This window comes from Osmerus mordax, chromosome 22, assembly GCF_038355195.1.
Source record: "Osmerus mordax isolate fOsmMor3 chromosome 22, fOsmMor3.pri, whole genome shotgun sequence".
Classification (NCBI taxonomy): domain Eukaryota; kingdom Metazoa; phylum Chordata; class Actinopteri; order Osmeriformes; family Osmeridae; genus Osmerus; species Osmerus mordax.
Genome location: NC_090071.1, coordinates 9594867 through 9620894, shown reverse-complemented (window position 1 = coordinate 9620894; position 26028 = coordinate 9594867). Strand labels below are relative to the sequence as shown.

Here is a 26028-nt window from a genome sequence, read left to right as displayed (position 1 = left end):
GCACAGACCCAAACTAAACAAAATAAGTCACACACAAGGGAGCTGTATGTACATTCAAAACTTTATTTATATGGAATACAGTGTAGAAAGCATTTTCCCAGTCAAAGGAAATGGCTTGCACAATTACACACAGTGGATATAAAGCCACAAATAGACAGAAAGAAACCCTGCTTTTTCTTCCAACTCGACTGCTTTCAGTTGGTCAAAAACACCCTCTGAACCAAAGCAATGGACTAACCCATTGCAGCATGACACCTCTCTCAGCTATCAGCAATTCTTCACAAGGCTTTCTCTAGAACCAACCTTCTACCAAAGGCTCCACTCATGAGATGCATGCTTCCAGCACTCCCAACTAACAAGCAGTAGACAACCCTTGGGGTTGTGTTGTAGTGATGTTTTACAATAACGGGGTGTTCAGATGGATGGTGACAAGGAGGCCGCCGTGGAATCTTCTAGTCACAACCTCCAATCAGCCTGGCATCCCTCTTTTTACTCCCCAGTTACTTTTAATTAATCTTTACAAATCGCCAGTTCTCTCCACATCCAGCCACGAAAAAAAGGCTTGGTTAATCTGGGGTCTTTAGAAAGAAGTGTGCTGTGATAGTTATGAAGTGAAGAGAATGCCTAAAGGGTGGAAAGGCTGGGGAGAAAATCTATTTTACGGCCTGCTGGCTTAGGCATCCATCTGGAACAGCTAATTCCCTCTACCCCTTTCTCCTTCCTTTCCTCCCCTCTCACATGCACACCCTCTAGCAGTGCACCTGTCCTGGTGTCAGCAGAGAGAAAGGTAGGAGATAGATGGAGGGCTAACCCTACAGGATGTCTTGTTACTGTATGTTATTAGATATTTCAAATTCTTGCATCTTAAACAAAGGAGGGGCTTTATTTATTTTTTTGCAAATGTTGAACCGGACGAGAACGCTAACTAGACTGGAAAACACACACACACACACACAGAGAATCATCCGTCCTGCCCCGCCACCCCCACCCCACCTGTCCTAGTCCCCCCACCCCCCCCAAACATTCACCAAATATTACCCAAACCATTAAAAAAAACGCACGACATGGGTTTGAAAAGAAATCAAAATTAAATAGGGCCATGTCGAAGAGCCTCGACATTTAGGTCTGCAAACGCAATAGGATTCCAACACAATACATTTCAGATCATAATAACAATGTACACATACGGATCAAGCCAGGGCCCGTAGCTCCAGGAATAAGCATGGTAGAAAAAGAAAAGGAAAAAAAGAAAACGTGAACATAATCTTCAAATTCAAAAGCACAAACCTCTCAAGGTGTACTTCACATGATATCAAAGCAGAGAGCCCAGTCAACTAGATTTATCATATATTTTCATTGTTGTTTTGAGTCACGTGATCACGAGAAGATACTAAAAATTTACAATCTTGCTAGAATGACAATCTATACGTGAGAAAAAATCTCTCAGAGAACCGGAAAGACCATTTTTAATCCCCCTCATCATCATTATCATCATCATTATTATTGTCATCATGCACTAAATAGAACAGCTAGATTTAAGCATTACTTCAGTACATAACACGCAATAAAAAAAAAGAACAATTGTCATCTTTACATAGAATTCTTTTTTTTTTTTTTTACATTTTGTTTCTTTTTTTTGGAAAACAAAACCGGAAATGATAGAATAACTCCAAAACAAAAGAGCTCATTCAGAATACATTGTTGCCATCATTATCATCATCATATATAATAATCATCATCAACATCATCAATAGCACTGAATCCTTAAAAGCTTTGTGTGATCTAACACAGCACAGCTGTCATAAGAATGAACAGAGAAAGATATGAGGGGCGGGGGAGGGGTGCGGGGGCAGGTAGGTGAGAGAAGAAGAGAAAGAGAAAGAGGGGGGAGGGGATTCATGACCCATAGACCTCACCTATACCCCAGTGTACAGTGGGTGCAGTAGTGCAGGGAGGGGGGGGGAGGAGGAGCAGTGCGGGACACACGACACCTCGTAGGTGCTGATGCAGGGTCAGTTTCTCTACTCAAGTCCACACCTCAGCATTCGCAAGCCAGAAGCTAACACTGACCCTGGACCAGTACGAGGGCTTTCTCCTCCCACCCCAGACCAGGAGAGGTTGGTGGTGGTGGGGCTGGGATGGTCTAAGCTAGGCATGGGACACATCTAGGAGAGGATGGGGGTGAAGGGTGTTTATGGGGCGAGAGATGGGGGGGGTGACAGTGGTCAAGGTGGGATGGTGACACGGCGCATTCTTCAGTTCTGCATCTGCTCAAAGAACTTGTAGGTGGGGTTCTCGTAGCCGTTCTGCTGCATCTTGGACAGGTGCCGTTCCTCTGGGGTGACGGCAGCGTCCACCTGCACCAGGGAGAGACGGATTAGAGCAATGCTCACCTGAATGCACGACCACACACACGCACACAAAGACACACAAAGACACGCGCTGCTTCCCCACCTCGATGACTCCGTGGTGGATGGATGTGTACTGCTTCTTCCTCAGCATCACCAGGGTGATGACGATGACGGTCGCTATGACAACACCACCGACCATCAGCCCGATGATTGCTCCCTTGTTCGAGCCGACGTCCTCCGCGAAAAACACCTGGGGGAGGGGGGGGGGGATGAAGATATGACCTGTCAATCACACACCCAGGCCTGCAATGGCACTGCTACAGGAGGCTTGGTTGCCTCGTGGAGATTTGGGATCAAGGGGAAGTGGATTAGGGGCAGGCATGTAGGTAGGAGAGGGTCGGGCAAATTTAAGGCTCAAACGACAGGGACAGAAAGATGATTTGTAATAGAATGTCAGGATTAAGGGATTACACTTAGGTGTAGAAAGTGAGGGGTTTCAGATTGGAGGACGTGGAGAGGGATTTAGGGCAGTAAGCCCAGTGCTCCCATGGCTGGAGGGAGGGAGCCGGCGTGAGGGCCGTTAGAACGACGACTCGGGAGGAAAGGAGGTCTCGGGCATGGTCGTTAGCAGGCCGCCGTCTCTGTGGGATACGGTTGCCATGGCGACAACCTTGCAAGTTGGCTGCAAGGACACACTGGAGACTAAGTGCTACGTGTGTGCGAGAGTGTGTGTGTGTGTGTGTACCAGCTTCTGGTGGTGGACTTCATATCCGGTGCTGTGCCTCTCCTCAGCCTCCATCCTGAGTTCAGGAATCTCCTCTGGCTTCAGACCAGACACTGGAACATATGCAGACAATCACACACACACGTTACACACACACACACTGCAGCTGCATGTTATTACACACACACACACACACACATAAAGTAAAGATAACAGACTCAGACACACAACTCACCCGGTCGAGTCGGCAGGCCTCTGTCAGGGATGGGGCGAGCGTCAACAGGAACCACTGAGGAAGGAGAGAGAGAGAGAGAGAGAGAATGTAGTTCATGTCTGGATGATAATCGTTTATTATTGCGGAACTGTTCCGTGTCGGAGTGTGCCGAGTGTGTGCGTGTCTCCTACCTTGGTTCTGGGTGTTGGCCTGGTTGAAGCTCTCGGGGTGGATGAACCCCAGGCCGTCCAGGCCCAGGCCGTCCTCCTTGGGCAGCGAGTCCAGGCTGGAGGTGCTGTCGGGCAGGTCGGGCATCAGGGCGTCGTTGCCGTAGCTCACCCTCACGTCGCTCTGCAGGGAGGACAGCTGCTGGGCCATCTCGGCCTGCTCCCTCTGCAGCAGCTCTGGGGGAGGAGGAAGGGGGGGGGGGGGTATTAGGTAGGTGGAGGTGGAGGGGAGGATCAGAAGAAGATGGGGGGAGGCCAGAGAGGAGAAGAGGATGAGGGGTAGAAAGACGTGAAGAGAAGGGGAGACGTTGATAGGAAGAATACAGAAATAAAACAGAAAAAAAGAGCGAGAGAGATTGAAAGGAAGGACAGACGGTTCTGTTGCTGCTCAGTAGTGCAGCAAATAGCCATATTGTGTTGCCGAACCGTGTGAATGACTTACTGCGACATTAAAATGTCAGGAACACAATCAAACAGCGCCTGATTGTGTTTTTGACTGGAAACAAATAAGGGTGTATGAGCCACGAGATGTCCCCGAACAAACACTCCAGACAGAAGAGAAGAAAACCACGGGAGTGGAAACACCTTTCATTCCAAAACGACAACATGAATCAATGGTTTCTTCAATTTCCCTTCGATTGATACTGATTTAACATTCAACAGAAAATGTCTTTCACTGTGACATTTCATGAATGCAAAGTCAATTTATTTATTTGACAGATATAAACATCTATTTTTCAAGGAAGTCCTGGCCTAGATAGGCAGCACTGTCATTGCGCCTATGCAACATGAAAGACTATAATCTAAATGATAAAATCACAGAGGTAAAATACAATCCTAAAACAACTTGAAAAACATTTCCAGATCAGGATGTCCACCCTCAAAATCCTTCATCAATGATTTTAAAACACCAATCTGGTTCATCCAGTCTGAAACTGATTTGGAAGGTGTTCCAAGCAGATGGAATTGTACACAAAAGCCCTTTATACCAAATTCAGTTCTGAAATGTGGAACAGCTAACAGGATAGGACCCTGAGAGCGAGGCAGGTACACACCACATTTATGGCTAATAAAAACACACAAATAAACTGGTAAAAGACCCAGACCAGTCGATCGGTTTCACCCGTGACACAATCTTACGATCTTAAGAGAAAAGTCAACAGCATGCGTTCGTATGCGGGAGTCTGTGTGTCGTAGAAGCCGTGGTTGGGCTTAGAGTGGAAAGCTAAATTGTATCTGAGTCAGGCACAGACCCAGATGGCTCAGTGACGCACACAAATATATAACAAACAACATCCAAACAAAGACAGGGGCGAGGGGGGGGGGGCTGTTCTCATTCATACTGAGGGGTAATGTTTGTTTGGAAGGATTTATAGATGTCCAGCACAAATAACTCCATTTTGTAACACAATGCCACATCGACTGTTGTGAAGCGAGACTGAAAAACTACCAGTTAATGAATGATAGTGTCTGCCTCCGACTGCCAGACAGCCAACCAGACGGACAGACAGAGACGGACAGACAGAGACGGACAGACAGAGACGGAGAGACAGAGACGGACAGACAGAGACGGGGCAGATACTCACCCACTTGATCCTGAATGTCGACCGCCACACCGGGCACCTTGTACAGCAGACCCAGAGACTGGTTCATCCTCTCCTCGATCACACGAAGGTGGGTCAGCACCTGGACACACACACACACACAATCGACACCTGGCCCGCAGCGACAGTATGCAGAATGTAGCCATCCCTCCTCCACCACAAGAGGAGCCTCCACACACAGGGGTTGCTCTCTCCAGGGTGTGCGTGCCCCCCGGGAGAGACCTGTACCTGGGGTCGGATCTGGGCCGCCTTCTTGGGGTCCACCATGCGCACGTGCTCAAAGTGCTTGAGGGTGTGCTGTCTGTCCTTCTGCTCGGCGCGCACATACTTCTTCAGCAGGCTGAACACGTGACGAGGCTGGGCGGGGGGGAGAGTCAGATGTTTCGTGAGTCAGAACGTCTGTGTGTGTGTGTGTGTGTGGGAGAGGGGGAAACGGTCTTAACGTGGCCCCGTGTGTAAGAGCATGTGCTGAACAGAATGTGGGCACTCTGAACACACTCATTGGTGGCACGCGTACCGACGTGTTCGTGTATATGTCTGTCTGTGTTACTGGGTCTGCGTGTGTGTGTGTGTGTACCCGGGGAGGGTCAGCCTGCAGGGCGGTCAGGTAGCTCTCCAGGGCCAGGCGACGGCGGTCGTTCAGCAGGGCCTCCACCCTGGCCATGTGTGTCTCCACCAGCTGCTGCCTCTCACTGGCCGCCTCCTGCTCTAGAGCCTCCACGCGCTCCTGGAAACGCTGCACACACACACACACACACAGCAAGTTACACACGCATCAAGTAAGATACACACACCAAGTTAAACACGCAACTTGCTTGTTAACTTGGTATAAACCAAGTTACCATACTCCCCCCACACACAAATACATTTTGTACAGCACAAGCAGTAATAGTCAAATATGTGTGTGTGTGTGTGTGTGCGTGTCTGACCTGGATGACAGCCTTCTTATCAGCCCGAGGTAGACTCTTGGCCTCCCGCTCAGCCTCCTCCCACTCCCTCATCACCTAGACAGGAGGGCCGCAGGACAGAGAGCACGGTTATCTACTGTAGGTTAGATAACACTTCCCCCACAGATATCAGCTGCATTCAGATGTACCGTCTGCTCCCCTGCCTCCCTCCACCCACCCCATCACCCGCTCTCCCTCCCTCCCCCCCTCGATTTAACTCCCTCTCCCTACCTCCCTTCTACCCTCCCTCCCTTTCTCCTCCCCTCCCTCGTACCTGGGACATCCTGTCTCTGTGCTTGGCCTCCAGACTCTCCTTGGCCTTCTGGAAGTGGGCGTGCTCGTTCTCGTCGCCGGGCGTCTCCAGGTACCGGTCCACGGCGTCGGGGGAGCTGGGTGCGGCGGTGGGCACTGGGGGAGGAGGAGGAGGTAGAAGGGTAGGGACGAGGCAGAGGTGAACAGGCAGGTTGAGTAAACAAACACGGCACTGGACATAATCCCTTTTTTTGTGCTCCTTCTCTGGTTAACAATCGACATTTGTTAGTCAGAAACGAGCTGATCGGAGAGTGAGTGAGCTAGCGTTTTGAGGTGAGTGAACGAGAGAGAGAGAGAGAGAGAGAGAGAGAGAGAGAGAGAGAGAGAGGGAGAGAGAGAGAGCAAGTGAACGAGCGAGTGAGACAGTGAGTGATAGAGCGAGCAAACAAGTGAGTGAGCGAGGCGGTCATGTCCCCCAGGGTGACCTATCCTCATCCTGCTTCATAGGATACTCTTCTCTCAGGGACCTGTTCGTGGAATTTGTCCTCAAGGCAAAACTGTGTAGCTCACATCCCATTACACCTTTCAGCCTAATTAACCATCGACCACAAATGGATGTTCACATGTAGACATTTCTATCTATATCTGTTAGCACTCTGAGTGTGTGTGTGTGTGTGTGTGTGGGGTGTACACCATGTGAGGCTTGTTTGCTCATGTCATATGACCTAACTTCCACAAATTGGGTATAAAAATAAAAACTAACTGAAAGTGCGGTTAGGTTGAGACACAAAGGCGGTATTAGTGGCTCAACCACCCCAGGAAGTTCGACCATCGCTAACCGTCATCTCCTGGGTCTTTGTGCTATGGACACGCATAAAACGCCTCCTGTTTGGGTCTGACTACGTGTCCACCCGTGGAGTTTGATCCTGGTCTGACCACTCACTGACCGTGCTTTGACCGCTCTGTGACCATGTGAGAAGTGAGGGAGGGCAGTGTAGAAGGGCACAGAGAGAGGGGAACACGGAGTGAAAGCCAGAGGGGAAGAGAGAGGGATCGAGACAGAGAGGGAGAGAGTGAGAGGGTGAGAGACGGGAAGACAGAAAGAGAGGCCGACAGGGGAGGGGGGGGGGGAGAAGGAAGGAAACAGACAGAGAGAGAGACACAGACCGACAGGACTGTACTTTCATTCCCACACTGCTGTGGCACCTTCACACCTCCGCCATGCTCCACAGAGCAGAAACGACACACCTAGCCCGACACACATGCACGCGCACACACACACCTAAATCTGCGGGATAAGGGAAAAGACATGACTATTTAGGAGAGGCAGAGAGGGAGGAGAGAGGACAAATATAGAGAACGGGGCAGGAGGGAGGGAAGAGATATCACTGCAGGATCATGTACCCTCAGTGACACAGAAACAAAACACACACACACACACACACACACACACACAGACGTCTAGACTGCTAGGTCACTGCTACACAAACATTCCAATCAGTGTGAGAAGGAAACCTTTGACTCCCGTTTATCAAAAGGCACACAGACACACACACACACGCGCAGACACTCACACACGCACAGACAAGACAACCAGACGGTGGCGCTCGCTTGAAAAAAAAGCACAAAGAATGAACAAGTGATAAAAATAGGAGTGGGGAAGTGGCGCACAGTCTTGTTAGTGTGTACCGTCTACAGAACACGCGCGTAGATCGGTTTACGTTAAAAGACACACACACACAACCAGTGGTGTTGAGAGGCACCAGAGGTTAGCCAGCCGGCAGCGCGGTTAGCAGCTAGGCGGTTAGCAGCTAGGCGGCTAGCAGTAACACAGCGGGGGGAGGGGGGGTGACTTACGGACGCTGTCGCAGACCGACAGGCAGTATTCCTCCGACTCAAAGTTATTCCGGTTGCCCCCACAGCCCCCGTAGATAAACTGGGCACAGCGGCCCTCCTCGCGGTCATAGTACCAGCGGGGCAGCATGGCACGACAAGGACCAGTCTCCGCACTCGCCCAGCACACCTCTGAGAGGAGACACGCATGTACACACACACAGGTCAGCACACGCACACACGCGCGCACACACACACACGTCCATGTCCTCTCGTGTGCAGGCTTGCTAACACACACACACATTTGACTCAGTTGCGACCTTTTTAAGTCAACTATGATTTGTGGGCCTGTGAGAAGCACGTGTGGACACACACACACAGGCTCACCTCTGACAACCTCCTCCACCGACTCGGTGGTGGTGGTGGTGGTGGTGGTCGTCATGGCAACGTTGGTGGTGGGCTCGTCGTCGCGCTCGTCGATGACGTCTTCGTCCTCCTCTTCCTCGCCGTCTCCGTCCTGGTCGTTGTCCAGCACCTCCTCCTCCTCCACCTCTTCCTCCTCCTCCTCTTCCTCCACCACCTCGTCATCCTCTACCACAGCAGGCTCCTCCTCTTCCTGCTGCTGCACTGTTGGTTCTGCCTCCCGGGCCATACTGAGAGAGAGACAGAGAGAGAGAAAGGGAGGAAGGGCCAGAGGGAGATGAGGGACAGAGAGGGGGATGGAGAGAGAGTGGGGGAGAGGGAAAACGAGAGAGATACTTTGAGTCAATGTCGGTTGTTGCATGACACATCTACACTGTTCATACCACAAACGCTAGTCCATAGCACAATGTGTGTGTGCGTGTACCCGTTGTCGGTGTAGTCGGTCTCAGCTCCACCCCACCACACGTCCGAATCGTCCTCATCCTGCTCGCCGCTGTCAGCCGAGCGCTCGGCCTCCGTGGGACAGCACACAAACTCCACCCCCCGGAAACGGTCGATGCCGCATGGCAACAGCATCCCGTAGTCATGGAGATTCATGGTTCGGTCTCCGCAAGACTGGGGAGGGGAATGATGGGTTACAAACATGTAACCCATCATACAAACACTCACACACACATAAACATACGTTTATGTGTGTGTGTGTTTCCAATATGCAGTGTGTGTGTGTCTCACCTCCTTGGCCACAGTGTGCCAGTGCAGGTGGCTCTCACACTGGTCCATGCGCTCCTGGTGCAGGAACTTACACTTGTCAGGAACCAGCAGGGCATCGCTCACAAACTCCCCAACTGCAACACACACACACACACTTAATAAACAGCCTCTCCACAGATTTAGCCACCCACCTGCACACACACACACACACACAGTTCTAACCACCCACACATAAGACCATACACACACACACACACACACACACACACCCAGGCAGCGGTAGGGCACCACGATGTGCAGGTGACTGCGGCACTGCTTGCGTCCCTTCTTGCACCAGTCCTGGATGCTGACTGGCTGGTTGGCCTCCACCACGTTGGTGATCTGGAGATCAGGGTACACCTGCACGCACAGAACACACTCCATCAGTCTCCCCATCCCTCCTCATCCCCCCCCCCCCCCTCTCCTCCCCTCCTGGTCCACCTCTCCCCCCCCCCCCCCCCCGCCCCTGCTCCAGCTAGCCGCACTGTCCTCGGCCCTTCCCCTACGAATCCCTTCCTCTCCTTTTGTCATCCTCTGTTCAGTATTCTTTGTAGACCATCACCCCCCCCCTCCCCCGATATTAGTTATTGTTGTTACTAATTACTTTGTTGATTTCACGCCAGCTTTTTTCCCTCCCCTGCCTGCAGTTCATCCTTTCTTCACCCTTCCACCTGACCCAATTCTCTGCACTCCTCCTTTTCTCAAAAGCCTTCCATGTGTTTTCCCCCCCCTCCCCGCCTCTCCTGAGATGCTCCCTTTCTCCGAATTCCTTCCCCTGTGCCAGTAATGCCTCCCTCTCATCCTTTCCACTCCACCCTCCCCACTCCCCCTCTCGGCCTCACCATCTACGGTCTGTACAAACATGGCCACATTCCTTACCACCCGTCAACCCTTCCTTCCTTCCTCCTCCTCCTCTCCTCTCTTACCTCCTGGCAGTACTGCAGGATGCCCTCCTTGGTTCCGATGCAGCTCTTGGTTCCGGAAGGGTCCGACTCCCACTTGCCGCTCTGGACGTTGATGTGCATGTTGAGCTTTCCACAGAACATGGCCACCTGGGGCTCCGCCAGCAGACCCATGGACTCATCTGTCGGCACCTGAGGAGGAAGGAGAGGAGGTGGTGAGGGAGAGAGGGAGAACAGGAAGGAGAGGAGGTGGTGAGGGAGAACAGGAAGGTGCGGGTGGGGTGGCGCCGGGTGGGAGAACAAGTGAAAGAAGAGGTCGGGGGAGGAAGAGGAGGAGAAGAAGTAGGAAAGGAGAGAGGAAGAAAGAGAAGATGAGGTTGGCGTGGATGCTGCTTGCACGTCGACGAGCCCCCACCCACGACATGCGTCTGACGCCTTTGAGTCAGGCGGATCAATCAACCGTTAATCTGTTCCAAACGAGGGCCTGGACGCTAACAAGAAACATCTTGTGGACCAATCAGGAGAGCGAGCAACATGCACTCGCCCTCTCCTTGTGCCCTCTCTCCAAGTCCCATAAATGGAACCAAGCACCCAATCACGTCAGGGGGTAAACCCTGTGTGTGTCTCCATGTAATGTTCCCGGACCTGGACTGGTAATGAGGTTATGTAACTGTATTGACGTGCAGTGCTGCATCCATCTCTGCCACTCCGACTGAGGGAGTGAAGGCAGGCAGAAATCGAGGCAGATGAGGAGGTTGCGTGGGGAGTGTCATGCTGACCAAACCGTCCGCATGCATAAGGAGGTTTTGTGTCGAGGTTCCCTCAGGGAAGGAGGTGCAGCTCACACAGTGAAAGACGGCATTGTGTGGGGAAATAGAGAGACCACAAAGAAAGAGTTTGCTAGCGAGGGAAAGAGGGGGGAGAGAGGGAGGGAGACTGATGCCATTGTGTATTCCATAATCTTGTTAGTGGTTCGACCGTTCTGGCAACAACACAAATGTTTGCTTGTGAAGTGGAGAACATATTTTGGCCGGACTCGATTCTCTTGAGCAGTCCATGCTATGTTTTTCCTTTTCCAGCGATTCAAACAAGAACCACACAGACACGCACAAAGACACGCAAACACACAGACACGCACAAAGACACGCAAACACACAGACACGCACAAAGACATGCAAACACACACAAAAATCGGATTGGCGCCTTATGCTCTGTGAAGCTCCTGCCTAAAGAAGTTCATGCCCTCCACACAAACCTGCTACAACACATGCCCTGGTGAACCGCATATCTTGTAAATCCCTCTCAACACACACACACACACAGCATTAAATCCCTCTCATACCCACCCTCCACGCACACACACGGCATCAAATCCCCTTCACACTCTCCACAGACACACAAACACACCCAGCAGGGTGTGAAATCCGTGGCACCCCCGTCCGTCCTCAGCCTCAACACATGGTCACCTTAGCCCAGGCCAGCAGCACCAACTCTGCCATCTGCACCAGCGGGGTTACTTAGGGACCGGGGCTCAACTCCCATCCTGCCATCTGGGAGCCCTGAGCATGAGCACTCAGGGACCGGGGTTAAACAGCCGTCCGTCTTATAAACATGCAGGCGAGGGCTAAAGGTTAAACCCCGCCCTGTGGATGTGCTGTGGTTCCATGTTGTCCAAGAGCAGGTATGGATTTGACTCGGGTGACTCAGTGGTTTGTTCGCCTACAAGTTACATTCAAATCCATCCCGTCCCGTTTTGGCTTGTAAACGATGCCCTTTCTCACTCGTCCCTGTTCGTCCCTCTCCCCCCATGGCCTCTCCCCCATGGCCTCTCCCCCATCCGCTTCCCTCTGCCTCCAGCCACCGCTCTAACCTCTCTCTTCTCTGACTGTTCTTTGCAAGGGGAGGGTTGGGGCGAGCAGCCAAATCCTTCTGCAGTCTCATAAATCTCCGTTTCTAGAACACACTGAAAGCCAGGGGTGTGTGAAAGGAAAAGTGGAGGGGAGGGGGTGGGGGGGGGGCATGAGAGAAAGCAATAAACACCCCCGGGAAAGACAGGAAGAGATTGGAATATAGACAGATTGGTCAATAATCCTCTGTCTCAGAAGGTCAAGTGCTATGCCACATTACAAGATGCAGTAGAGACACACACAGAGAGACAGAGAGAGAGTGTGGGTGAGAGAGAGAGAGGCTGGGGGGGTGAGTAGCAGTAGCAGTAACAGCAGCAGTAATAGTAACATGGTGGGCTTGATGCGAAGCGACAGGGCTTCCCTGAACAGCCTGCTCGCTCGCGTCTGCCCGCCCTCATCCCTCCGCTCGACCAGGCTGCCATCTCATCCATCGTCTGGCCAGCCTGCCGCGAGTAATCTGGGAGGAGGATTAGGACTGAGCCCGGACGACATATCCCCCCCCCCCTGCTAGTCCCAACCCACAGTGAAGGAACTCACGGAACAGTGCTTCCAGTCACCACCAGCCAATCACCACACAATCATCGTGAACAGCACACCGAGGCAGACAGGATGGAGGACGGTGTGTGTGTGTGTGTGTGCACGTGTGTGTGAGAGCTGCCATGCCAGCGCAGGACTGACTACTATTCCTTGAAGCAGCTCTTACATCACAGGGCTAGACGTTGATATACTGATACGTTAATCTCCCTCTATCATACACCAAAAAACGCTGAAAGGAACAAAAGATCTAGACAAAAAAACTAATACATATATCAATTTGATACCATCTCAAACGCACAAGCCAGGCTGTCACAGCTGGCTAATGCAGGAGCTGATATTGTTGCTTCTTGATAAGCAGGTTTCGAGGCTGCCGCTATCCATCATAGCAAGATGTGCCTTGGAGCTAGCTACATTAGCTAATTAACACAACTGCTGAGGCCAAGGGGAAAAAAGGCTGATGCTATGGAAACTAGAGCAGGGCTCCTTTCAAATGTTGACGTTCTGCCTGTTTGTCTGTGTGCAATTTCCTAAAAGTGGGCCACCGTGTGTTTGTGGAAATAGTAAATCATATACCCAGGGTCTAGTCTTTGAACCGGCTGTAAACGTACTCACAAATTGAACGGTGAGAAGTTTTCTAAAAGAGAATTATGTACGTCCAATTACTGCTTCAGCCAACACAATTCAACCAATTTAGGATCTAATTTCCAAGTTCAGTTATTGACAGACACATTGTCAACATAGCTAGAATTCCACTTATTGAAAAACAGTTTCACAGTAACTGTACACACCCACACGCATAAGACTTGTGATATATTACGGTTAACCAAAATCAAATCCAGTCAGACCATTATTTTTATAAAAGAGATCTTTAAACAAACAAGCACTTTGCTCCTTGTTGCGTCTGAAAGACCCTGCAGTCCTTCATCAATGTTTGCTACCTCATTTGGCCAGCGATTAGTTCAGATGACGCAATTGGCTCTTAGGCGTGTCTCTCAGCCCAGAATAATTATTCTATTGGTTAACCAAATTCCCTTTGGCCCTGCCTTCCCAGATGACAATGTTCTCATTGGTTTATATAGGAGTCCCTTGTGTTGGGTTTGGCCTGGGGTAAAATCTTGTTCTTCCTCCATCTGTTTCTCACTCTTTTCATAACATTAACACACGCACGCATCTGATTTTGTGGAAATCGGTCCTGGCTGGCCTCCGGTGACTTTAATTGTGGAGAGGGTCTTATCAGAGTGGGTCAGGCCTGCCGGGGGGGGCGGGTCTGGGATGAGGGTGGTGCCAGGGGAAGACCCCCTGGGGGCCTGGATGTGTTGTGAGGGATCTGCCCAACCCTCTACCAACCCTCTACCAACCCTCTACCAACCCTCTACCAACCCGGGGGGGGAAAGGGGAACGAGAGAGAAACCACAAAGCCAGATTGCGATGGCGGCCTAGAAACACACGTATCCAAAATGGTGGGGATTAGCGATGACGCATATGGACAAAAGAGCACAGGAAACGGGAGCTGTGGGAAACCAGTTAGCGAGGAAGTGTGTTGACTGAACTGGAGAAGGCAGGAGAGGTGTCAAGACAACCTCTTCCTCTCTCCCACACACAGACCGACCGAAACACACACACACACTTCGGCAGTTGGCGAGCGGAACCTCCAGTGACTTAAACCTCTGGCTTGAGCTCATCTTTGAACTTGTGCGCGTGTGTGTGCGCCTGTAATGATATCTGCACCTGGTCTTGGGGACCGGATCTTCTCTGGGGAATGTGTTTCTGTGATTACAGGGCAATCAGACCTCCAGCCTCTCGCCTCTCTCACACCCCTTCCTGCCAACATTCCAATTACAGGCAAGACACCCGGGACGGAAGAGTGGTTGCCTTGGCTATCACCATGACGATGGGGTCTATCTTGACGTCTGTTCCCATTGGACCTGCTGCAGACTCACCACCCCCCCCACGTCGCTATGACGACAACCAACCTCCCTTCTTGCCAAGCCCGTTTGGGAGCAGGCATGTCATCATAAAAGTGTGTTTGTGGTGTGAGGGGGATGAGTGTGTGTGTGTGTGTGTGAGAGTGTCTGTTTAGATTTAGGAGAGAATATATATGTGTGTGTGTTAGGAGCCGTTCCAGTTATGGTCTCCTGACCCCCCCCCCTCCCCTCCAGCCAGGCAGCTCACATGGGCCGTGCCCTGCCAGCCCAGATGGCCTGATCTGCTGGTGACCACCACCACAGCAGACATCTGCCATCCAAACCCTGGACGACATCATCATCCCTGGTCTCGGATAAGCTTTAGGGACAAAAAATATTAATAATGCACACTAGTTACACATAATGGTTTGGAACCACACACACACACACCCAGGACATTGCCCTTTTGATAAGGTTCTATTTTAACGTTTAATTCCTTCACATATTAGGTCTGTATAATTCCCTGACATTTCCTGCTACTGGAGCAGCTTTCCTTCCAGTGAACTAAAGCAATTCACAGTCGGAATCGGTGGCCCCTCCCAGTTATTGTCTAAGTGCAGTGCTATCAATATTGGGACACATTCTATGCACACCCTGTGCACCTCTATCTGCATGAACACAAGTGAAGGAAGTCCATTACAGCAGAGACCACACAAGACACAACACCCAAGAATAGCCGGGCACATCCAAGTATATCCCATGGCTTCATGACACACTGAGGTCAGGAGGTCAGGCTGGTAGGACTGGCATTCTCAAGCAGACTTTCACTCCATAAAAGAACCAATGGACGTTTTCAAGTTAAAAAAAAGGGGTGCAAAAATGGGGTTTGAGTTTAGCAGTGGGTGCAAAGCGACAGAATCCAAGCCCTCGGTTCCAGTTGGCTGAGAGCTGGAAAGTCACAGACTTCTGAGTTGATTCCTTTTCATGAAAAGGAGTCTCGAGTTTCATCTGAAGATATACTTGAAACATGTCCCTACTTGCTTGCGCGACACATGTGACAGACACTTGGATGGCCCTATGGAGTACTTAGCGAGGAAGAAAACACAGGAGTTGGTGCTAAGTGGTGCGGAAAGCAGGAAGAGGGAGGGAGGGAGAAGGAGACAGGAATATCACTCTACGGCAGCGTCTCTCTAATTATAGTCCGGGTGCCAGGCGCCGGGGGAAGGCACTGCCGCCACGACAACCCTGGAAACCTTCGAGTTTGGAGAAGAAATAAAAACTGAGATGGGACTACAGCGAGCGGCCATTTTAAATACAGTATTGTTATTTGTGTTCCTGGGGTGCAGTGGGTAGTTAGTGAGGACAATTACAAAGTCAAATGGAAGGTGTCACCTTTGCCGTAGAAGATGGGAGGGACTTGTGGTCACCTCACTGTAATCCACACGTGTTTGGTAATTCTTAAGACTTAGCTGTTAAGTCAACCATCTTACCTAGGCATTTGGCAGAACACCAATGTCTGTACATTTGTGTGCGAGATTACTCAAACTGCCATTTTATCATTGCTGTGTGTGTGTGTGCGCGCGCGTGTATGACGTGTTTTTGTACATCCTCAATGATTAAAAGACTTATTCATCAATCTCCACGACACGGGCCTAGAATGTGCTTCCTCCCCCCCCCCCCCCCCCCCCCCTTTTTTTTCAGTTCCAGCAGAATAATAACACATTGACCATGGTGTGGCAAACTGAAGTAATGACTCCATGTTGATTACATTTCTGGAAGCCGGGCCTCTCCTCCGTCGACCCTGGCTGGATTGTGGAGCTCTGGGTCACGCATGGATCCGTGAAGGTCGCTCGGCTCGCCTCACTAAAAAGGGCACATCCGTCACGCCACAGTCATCATCGCGACACATGGCACACCCGCATCTTGCCGTCGGACTGTGCATATGTCGTCGGCGTCGCGGCGACAGGATTGATCATCTCGCACCGCCGATGCGAGAGGGGGGGGGGGGGGGGGGGCGTTCTCGCCCCACAGCCATGGGAGGAGGGAAGGAGGGGGGAGTTCCAGTTGTTTAAAAAAAAGAAGCCGGTTCTTATTTGGAGCGCCTTTGAACTGCGGCAGCGTCGAGGCGCGGTTAGGAGCCTGGCAGCAAGGCTCATCTCTGATCTCTCTGAGCCTCACTGGCCTGATTTGACTGAGATCAGCTCTCCTCCATGCAGACCGTGGGGCCACCTCCACAGGCAGACATTCACTGTCAGGGGAGGGGAGCCAGCATGGACTGAGACAGAGACACAGGGAGAGGGAGATGAGGTGGGGGAGGAGTTGAAGAGGGGTACCAAAAGACAACAAACTGAGTGGGGAGGTACATCCTCCGCCAGAGAAGCCAACAGCCGTGATAACACAACAAATGCTGTGTGACGACTAAGCAATAAAAGCAGAAATTCCTGTCTGGCGGGCTGAAAGACACACACAGACAAATAAAACAGGACACCAAATGGATGTCCAGAGGCATGACACAAGAGAGGGTACAACAACCTGTTAAAAGGCCTGAATAGCATGACCGTGTTAACGGTGAGGGACACAGTGGTGAGATGGCACTGCAGCGTTAGCCGTGGAAGGTGCCAAAGGGAAACAACGGGTGCACCAACAGGAATAATTTGCACTAATGGTGTTGAGATGGGCTATGTTGCCTTGGGCTGAATGACTGCAGTGCTTTGCCAGACTGCTTTCGCTGGTCCTCAACCCATTACCCTAGCATGAAAACCACACAATGGCTGGAATTCAGCTTCCACACTCAACACCATCCATGGAGAGGGTAATTAACAAGGAACCTGATGTAACCAGCATGTAGAGCAGAAAAGGTCATTTATACAAAATAATTTGAAGCAGAAAAAGAAAGCTTTTGTTGATTGATGTTCAACAATGGAAAGGTAATCACTGAAAATGTATTTCATGCTGGATTTTACTAATCGATGTTGTAGGTTTGCTGACATGACACATGAAACGTGTGTTCAATCCCAAATTGTCTTCCTACAGCCAGGTTTAAGAAATACAGCGAGAAACCACAGGTAAAAGTGTCACCGTAACATGAAAGAAGCCTACAAGAATTTGAGCTTGTATATCTGTGAGAAAGCAGGTGCAGTGAAACAGAGGAATGTGCATTTGAGAATAATGGCTATTATGTGAGGAACGGACGCATATCGACCTGTTACAAGTAGCGCCTTTATTAAATGTATCCTCCACTGACCAGCAACATTTGTTTCCAGAACCGCAGTTCCCAAGTTTATTCGAAATGTGGCATCTGGGACGCCGCAACTGTTGTTCTGATAGGTAGGAAAGACGCTAAATGTGGTTGTAAAACATGTCTTTGTAGCCGACAATGCCACATTCACACATACATGGCACGTCGCCCAAGATAGATGATCCGTTATTATGTGAAACACATCCCTGGAATCTGGGCCAGGGCCAAATCCTAAACTTGCCTCTACTGATATTCTTTGCCAAAGTTCAAGACACTCAAAACAATTGGACATGTCGAAGGAACAGTGTCATGGTTGTTAAAATGCTAAATGCTGTGCGAGTGCTAGTTTCCCAATGTTCTGACTGTGGAATGCTGCAGTATACCGCCGCCATCTTACTTCTGCCTCTCTACATTCTCTTTATCCTCAACATGAAACATGTTGACGAGCAGGAAAATGTTCTGCGGACGTTATTTGCATGGCTCCGTAGAATGTCAACTTAACACATTAAGAATTCGTTACCCTTTTCTTAATCGTTTAATTTAAAGTTTTTTTCTCTCTAATGGGCCTACATAACCAATTAGGCCTATATAAAGATTTCCATCTACAACACGCCCACCCCACAAGGGTCTCATTACTCCAAACATTTAAGAACACACAATATCACCCCCAACTCAAATGATGCATACCTAAAAATCAGTATATATAGCCTATATATATTATGGACAAAATGTGGCATGTGTAGGTTGTACGGCTATGTGTACCAAAGGACAAATGCACACACGAAATCACGCCCGATTAAAATAAAGAATTTCTCTTTTGTCAATAATTTTTAACAAGCCAATTTACTCGAATAGGCATTTGTATGCCATATTTATAAACAAATGTATTGTTCTTAGGTTTGGACACTTGTATGTATACAGTGTAAACGATCGGCAGAATAACATTCGCGAGATGACAACGAATGCCAACAAGGACAAGATAGAAAAATATATATTCGGTCCATCCGAACTCGAGGTAGGATAACTCTGAAATCAATCTTAAAATGTATTTCTTCAAACAAACATTCAGAAGTACACGGTTCCTGACTTTGTGGTTTCATCATGGTCTATTCACGCGTAATTAACCCCCTCGGTTTGGAACATGGCCCAACTAATCTCACAACAGCCGCGGAAGAGAGGAATGGTAGCGGTAATCACTGCCTGGTTTCATCCCGTCTAAACCCTTCCTTACCTCAATAGCAAGCGCCGAGGTCGCGACCACCAGCAGCAACAAAGCCATACGGTCCCCCATGCCGATTTCTTGTCACAACGCGTCCAATGTGCGATGTGTCGGGGCTTATTTTATGTATCCGTGGGTGTAGGTATGCAGCGTGACTCTCTCGGTGTGTGTTGCTCTCTGTGTGATGGAGAACGATACCGAGGCTTTACAGCTGCTCAGTCGCCAGATCACCTGACCGGAGAGCGAGGGAATAGAATGGAGGAAGGGAAGGGAGGGGGCCGATGGTGCCGCCTCCCCCCTCTTTTTCTTTCACAAACACACAGATCACAGTTGAATAAGCATGAGGCGGTAGCTCATCAGCTGTGCCTGAATCCTTGTTGGCTATATAATGTTCTAGATTGTCAGGCCAACATTGTGGTTAAGGTCACCATTGTGCATGCCCACTAAATACAGGTGTCGGAAGGTCACAGGTGAGAAAGCATTGGAGGTTACAAGATACAGTAAATGCCTCTCTCAGACTGTTGATGGAAAAAAACAACCTTGTACCTGGCAATTAGCCATAAATAGGGTGGCATGCTGAGGGAGTAATTGAAGTATTAACATTTGTTCATCCTAATCGGTAGATTACGTTTGACCTAATAGTACCTATGTGATCGAATTACACAGTACCACGAGAATTTGCCACCACAACCTCATTAACATCTTACATGAAAATATCCATTGTTATTTTGACATCATTATATTGATATTCTTGTATTGAAGTCTTGTCGGTATATGTCTGGGCATGTGTTCTCCATGTCCTGTGCCTAGACCAGGAAGTCAGTTGCCAGGACATGACATCAAATATAACATTTAGTCATTTAGCAGACTATATAAGGACAGCCTTCTGTACATTGACGATTTTAGGCCCTTTTTAGGGTTGCTCAAGCACCCCTAATTTTCATCTCAGCAACTCGAAAAACAATTTTATAAAAATAAAATACTGTTTATTATCATTTGATGCTGATAATTCATGAAGAAAGGGACATCCTAAGTTTTTTCATTCATTCAATATTTTGCATAATAATACATAAATGTATTAATTGTTATCCAGTGAAATTAGGGATTTATATTAGCAAGGGGGTTTAGCACTTTTGCAAGGCACTGTATTCATGTCACATTCTCATTGGGGGCTGAGCACCCCTAAAGGTCTGATCCTATCGCCCCTGCTTCTGTATAAATCAGGCTGCATTCTGACCTTCATGCCTCAGAGACACTTTGCAGCGGGCCTTGTCCGTGTGTCTTAGATCTATTCATTATTCTTGACTCGTATTTCTTGACTTCAATCTCTCTCTCCACTCAGCAGACTGATAAATGCGTTTTCGAACTTCAGAACCTTGACTGAAGTCACACCATCGGCAGAGACTGACCTTTTTCTTCCACACCGCAGGCCAGCCTATACAGTGACCCCATCCTGAACTCGCAGTCACTCCTCCGATAAGGATAAGCGCTTATGATTGCAGTACACCGTCTTCTTCAACATGTCCCCAGAGACCCAAGCTTATCCTCCACTGCCTGGACTGTTTGTTTCCTTGGCCTTGGTGCTTCGTGTTTCCTATCACTATGTAAACACACACGCACACGCATCTTCCTGTTAAAACAAGCCCTAGCCCCCTAACCTTGAATGTAAAACAAGACAACATCCTCTAATGGCTAGCAGATGGACAATATCTCACACATAAGGCTAAACTGTTTCTTGTAACATACCTTTACACAGCAACACTTCCTCATCAATAAAAAATACAGGCCTATGTATTACAAGTGTAAGTGTTCCCTGGGTGGGAATTTACAGAACACCGATTGAGGTCAAAATACAATTCACAAATAAACGTTATTTAATTTTACACCACACGTACTGTATACATAGCAACAACATACAAAAAAAGATGAAAAATGTCTGCTGTAAAATGTAATTTCACACCACAGGATTCATCACCAACCTATTGATCTCCAGAGCTCCAAGATCAGGTCCCGACCAGTCTCAGTTGTGCACTGGCCGACACATGCACCATACATTTATTGAAGTAAAAATCAATAAACCATCACACACTTTCCCCTCAGTCTAAATGAAACCTAAACAGGGTTAGGGTGCTGGGCCTGATGGATGGCCCGCCAACAGGCATCTCTACCAGAGAGAATGTTAAAAAAGGTCCACCTACCAGGGAGGGCACTTAGCATGCGCCACACACGCACAGAACAGTTCACCTCGAGGGGTCACCGCCCCTAAGACACCAATCAATCCCCCCTCCCCCCGCATGGATTGGATGATGGAGTGGTCCAGTCTTTGTGAACATATGACACAGGCAAATCCAAAGTGGTTCGTTGCAGCTGTGGGGGGCTCGTTCAAATGTGCGATGCTCCTGTATTGTCCACTCTGTGGCCATGTGACAGCCAGGCTGCTTGGGGGGGGGGGGGGGGGGTGTTTCCCTGGCCGTCATGTAGGTCTGGGTTCACTTGCGGTTGGGGATGGAACCTGGGTAGGGAGGGGGCGGGGAGTAGTTGGCCGTCCTGGGTGGGTTTGGGGTATATGGAGGGGGGCGCAGAGCCGAGGGGTACATCTCATAGTTGTAGGGAGGTGGGGGACCTGGAGTGAAGCAGAGGGAGAGAATTGATTGGGAAGGTGGGGGGGGGGGGGGGGGTAAATGATGCATTATAATAATTGTTATTTACTTAAGCAACACATAGTACAGCTGTCTGTGACAGAAAAATAAACAAACAGAGGCCCTGCCACACCTAATCAGCTTAAGCACAAATCTAGCAGCCTCCAGTGTTTCTGGTGTCAGAGGCGGCTTTTGGTAGAGCTACATCGCCCTCTAGTGGCTACATGGTGGAACAGCAGGCAGTGGTGAGAGCATGGGAGACATGAAGTGGACAGACTGGCGGTGGAGGCAGACGGGGTGGCAGTCTTACCCGGGTAACCCTGGGTTACTGTGTTGACACAGGAGGTGCTGAACACGCCCACGCGTGCCCCTCGTCCGTTCTTCACGCACATGCACACGCACAGAAAGAAGGCCGCCACCGCCCCCATCAGGAACACGACGCCAAACACGATCCCGGAGATCGCCGTGCCCCTGAAACACACACACACCAATACAAATGTGACATGGCATTCACGGATAAATGCTTTGGTTTCAACCCACAGAACCCGGTGGTCTGTCGACAATAGAGGAAGGTTATTCAGACGCAGGTACACGTGGGTGAGGGGTGAGGTGCTTTCAAAAGACACCTGACAAAACATGTCTGTGCAGCTGCAAGGAAGACTGAACGATCAATTATATGACTCAGCCTTTTCGTGTTAGTGTGCGTGTGTGTACTTTCACTCAAATCCATGTAGCAATGCAATACATTCTTATTGAGACAACATAAATGAGTATGCACAATACATAGAAGACTGTGTGTGTGGGGGATCAATTCTTCCAAAGTTAAACTGTTTACAATAGCGACAGCTCTAGTGCTGTGGTATGCTTCCCCCACTCAACGCCTGGATGGAGAGAAGAGATAGCGCCGCAGCTGTACGTCAGTAGAGGTCAGGGGTCAGGGTCTCCACAGGGGCCACGCGGGAGGCCTGAGCGGGCAGGGTGTGAGGTTTGTGTGCGCAGTATAACATGCACTTCTGTTTGGGCCAGCTCAGTGTTTGTGTGTGTATGTGTGTGTGTGTGTGTGTGTGTGTGTGTGTGTGTAGACTTACGAGAGGACGTCTCCCACATAGGCGTAGTATGAGCAGCAGAAAGGGGGGGTGCCATCACAACAGTACTCTAGACAGCCGTCACACAGTGCCTCACCGTTTCCTGCAATTCACACACACACACACACACGTTATTATATCTACTTAAGTGTATTCCGTTTTTTCCCCCACTCGGTTGGAGTCCAAGGCTACCAGACCCTAAACATCTTTTATTATTATGGCATTTTAATGTCAATACCTCACTAATAATAGCGCCAACATCTTCATAAGAGACCTTTATCTATTTTTGAGGTGTTATTCAAAGAGCACCCATCAACACATTTGAATTTGAAAATGTCAAGTGTAATAAAAGCCTTTATAGAGTTACTTTAAAGTACCCGGAGGCATTTGGAACCGTTCACAAAACCAAACCCCTGTTCCCAGCCTATTATCCATTTAACTTTGAAAATAATCCAGTTTTAGTAGGCACAGTCTACACTCAGACAAAACCCTGTACAAAACAGCGCAAATATTTTATATGGCAAACCCAAATCCCCGGATATATGTGGTTGACCATCATGCTTGGATTGTAAGATATCCCTGTTCGCTGACTAAACTATCTACTGTGCAATCTACTCGTCTGAACCCGTACAAGCCTGAGCAAAGTTTCCCTTTGTAGGCTGTGGTCATGGGTAGTGTGTGTGTGTGAGTGAGAGAGTGTGAGAGAGAGAGAGAGAGAGAGAGAGAGAGAGAGAGAGAGAGAGAGAGAGAGAGAGAGAGAGAGAGAGAGAGAGAGAGGCAGAAAATGAGTCGTGATGAATACTGAAATTACTTGAAGGGTCTTTCAGCCCATGTGAATGGGTTCGTACACACTTACATCGATAGACAAAACTGTTACGTGTGTTTCAGAAACTTCCCAGATCTCCACATGGACTGTGCCAGCACGTGTAAGCACATTCAACCCCCGCATCCCAGTCCAGACACATATCTGCTTTCTCTCAACGGTATAGTGCTGCTAACGACCATTGAGTGATGGATATAATAAACGGAGAGCTAAGGGGACAAGAAGCAGGGCACACTTTTAAAATTTAAATAAACCATTGGGGGGTGTTTCTAAATGAAGAAAAATATATAGATTCATATATAGATTCCTTTGATCTTCGTTCAGTATACATTATCCAAATGGATATATCTGCATGCTACGTGGGTGGTCCCTTGAGGTCTTGCGCTGCTACCTCCAGGCCCTGTCTCTCGACACGCCGGGGACAATGCCACTAGTTGTCCTACCACCTTCTTGGAAGACTCGGCAAGCCCGCCCCACCCCCACTACAGTTCACGGGCCACGTAAATGGAAAACAACGAAGTAAAAACTTACGTGCATGTGTCTGCGTTGCCGATTATTTGATAAACTGAGTGTCGCTGTTAATATAGGCTACAGCTTCTTTTTCACTCATTACATTTTTGATGCGCTTAGGGACCAGTAAGGGCCATTAAGAACTCTCAAGCATTATTTGTCTTTCTTATGACTGAATCCCCCCCCATACAGACAAATCCGCAGGCATACGAACTTCCATGTACTGTGTAGAATAGATACAATTTCAGAGGCTATCCAGCCTATCAACTTAGCAGTAGGCTTTAATGCATTAAGTTGTCGAGTTCACACTTAATAAAATATGAGGTAGGTACTTCCTTTCATTCGGAGTCAACTTGAAAATAATTAATGAGAACAATGACGCACAGTTAAAGACAATGGGACCATGCTGACAAAAAACGTAGTTCGTGACGACTTGATAAAAGCTTACCGGTGAACAGGCAGAGTATCAGTGAGTCTCTCAAAAATGTCCAACCAGCCATACTCCTCTTCCCGGGGCCAGCCATAGCCTTTGCTACTAGTTTTTGGATACCCGGCTTCGTTTTATCACCAGGCAGTGAGCTACTCACGTTTAAAATTATTCATCTGTAATGTACCGTAACACTGTTCTTACGACGGCAAAAGCACACTCTCACAAACTAAAGTCGGTAATTTCGAAAGTTTCACTCGGTCGGAAGAAGAGAGAAGAAAAGCGCTGCCTAAAACTCAAAGACCGTCCCTATTAGTTACTTCTGAAAAAAAATGTTTCGCTACGCGTGTAATTGAGCTCGCTTTCCTGAGTTCTTTCCCTCTCGACTTTTTTTTAACCGTCTCCACTACTATCCTTCCCCCGTGGCCGCTATTTGCTCTCCCTGTTGCCTATGGAGGTGGAGGTATGGACTGGAAGCGAGACCGCAGTTCGAGTCTCCTCGACAAGCACGGAGCCACCGCCCACGCTATCACGACCACTGGAGATGAGAGGCCGAAGCTCTCAAGACACAATAGACCCAAGTACACCTCACGATTAGGCTGCCAATTAGGATACCCATGAAAAGACAGACCTGTAGCTTATTTGTTCCCTACTCTAAATTACCTTGATCATAAATGCGTCTTATTTTTGCTGATGTTATTTGTCTAATAAAGCAGAAGACCCAGGACTTGCTGTACATGTTCCAGATGCATGCTGTTCAGTGTTCACAGAACAACATCTATTATTTTGGCTGCTTTTTATAATATAGGCAACATTGAAATAACTTCAAAATCCACTGTTCTCATCACAGTGCATTAGGTAAAAGGTAATAATTCTTATTCTGGCAGCTACTCAAATTACACAATTTATGAGCATAAAAACTACACAAAGGAGGTGTATAATTTGCCAGTGGTGAGGTATTTACAGAGTGAGTCGATGTGCCTAAGCGCTTTGCGATAGGTTGTGATAGAGAGGAAATATTAGCAGTTCTAGGAGATTTGTAAGGGAAGTGCCAACCAAACAAAAACTACTATTAATGTCAATCTTTATTTTAGCCTGTGACATGGTAGAGCAGCGGTGGCGTGGGTTACTGATTAGATAAGCACATCGACAGAGGGGTGCATTCTTTGAAAAAGGTACTTTGTAATCAAGTTCACCTTCATTATAAAATAATGGGTATTAAAGGTTTAATAGAGATGCCACCCACACAGTCCTGAAACCCAAGAGATGATTGCATCCGTATGTTTAGGCGTAAGCATGTGGCTGATTGGTTGGCCTGCTCCCCCCCAAAAAGCACGCAGGGCCTTCAAGGGTATTTGAGAGGCTTTCAGAAAAGGAGAAATTAACTTAACAAAGTTAAGTTTGCTGTTTATCTGTCAGGAGAACAACCAATTTGGACATAAGACAGCCATGGTATATAGATTTGAAGACACATTGTGTTGTTTCCCAAATGGTAGCGACAACAACTGTCTT

At 48.9% G+C, this 26028-nt stretch overlaps 2 protein-coding genes across 3 annotated transcripts; both read right to left on the bottom strand.

Annotated features, from left to right (window-relative positions):
- Window positions 1-42: 42 nt before the first annotated feature.
- Window positions 43-19214, bottom strand: appa (amyloid beta (A4) precursor protein a). 2 transcript variants are annotated; one of them, XM_067260019.1, is made up of 17 exons: window positions 19045-19214; window positions 10252-10419; window positions 9556-9685; window positions 9308-9420; window positions 9000-9190; window positions 8540-8805; window positions 8177-8344; window positions 6342-6475; window positions 6050-6124; window positions 5698-5856; window positions 5349-5477; window positions 5103-5202; window positions 3481-3693; window positions 3311-3364; window positions 3097-3188; window positions 2455-2601; window positions 43-2357 (listed from the first exon to the last, which is right to left on the bottom strand). In XM_067260019.1, the coding sequence occupies exons 1-17, from the start codon at window positions 19102-19104 to the stop codon at window positions 2256-2258; spliced, it is 2301 nt and encodes a 766-aa protein (XP_067116120.1). In that variant the 5' UTR covers window positions 19105-19214; the 3' UTR covers window positions 43-2255. The 2 variants fall into 2 exon arrangements, with proteins under 2 accessions (XP_067116120.1, XP_067116121.1); XM_067260020.1 differs by lacking the exon at window positions 8177-8344.
- A 786-nt stretch (window positions 19215-20000) lies between these two features.
- Window positions 20001-24849, bottom strand: cyyr1 (cysteine/tyrosine-rich 1). Its single transcript, XM_067260705.1, has 4 exons — window positions 24538-24849; window positions 22760-22859; window positions 21982-22142; window positions 20001-21655 (listed from the first exon to the last, which is right to left on the bottom strand). Exons 1-4 carry the CDS (start codon window positions 24611-24613, stop codon window positions 21522-21524), a joined length of 471 nt encoding a protein of 156 aa, XP_067116806.1. The 5' UTR covers window positions 24614-24849; the 3' UTR covers window positions 20001-21521.
- Window positions 24850-26028: the final 1179 nt, after the last annotated feature.

What these genes read in the sequence shown, in the direction of transcription:
- cyyr1 (XM_067260705.1), bottom strand. Translation starts at nt 24,613, where the DNA reads ATGGCTGGCCCCGGGAAGAGGAGTATGGCTGGTTGGACATTTTTGAGA. An exon ending in GATACTCTGCCTGTTCACCG is followed by an intron (nt 22,860 to 24,537) that starts GTAAGCTTTTAT and finishes TGTGAATTGCAG; the next exon opens with GAAACGGTGAGGCACTGTGT. An exon ending in TATGTGGGAGACGTCCTCTC is followed by an intron (nt 22,143 to 22,759) that starts GTAAGTCTACAC and finishes TGTGTGTTTCAG; the next exon opens with GGGCACGGCGATCTCCGGGA.
- appa (XM_067260019.1), bottom strand. Translation starts at nt 19,104, where the DNA reads ATGGGGGACCGTATGGCTTTGTTGCTGCTGGTGGTCGCGACCTCGGCG. An exon ending in TCCTGCAGTACTGCCAGGAG is followed by an intron (nt 9,686 to 10,251) that starts GTAAGAGAGGAG and finishes CTGTGCGTGCAG; the next exon opens with GTGTACCCTGATCTCCAGAT. An exon ending in AGGCCTGCCGACTCGACCGG is followed by an intron (nt 3,189 to 3,310) that starts GTGAGTTGTGTG and finishes CATATGTTCCAG; the next exon opens with TGTCTGGTCTGAAGCCAGAG.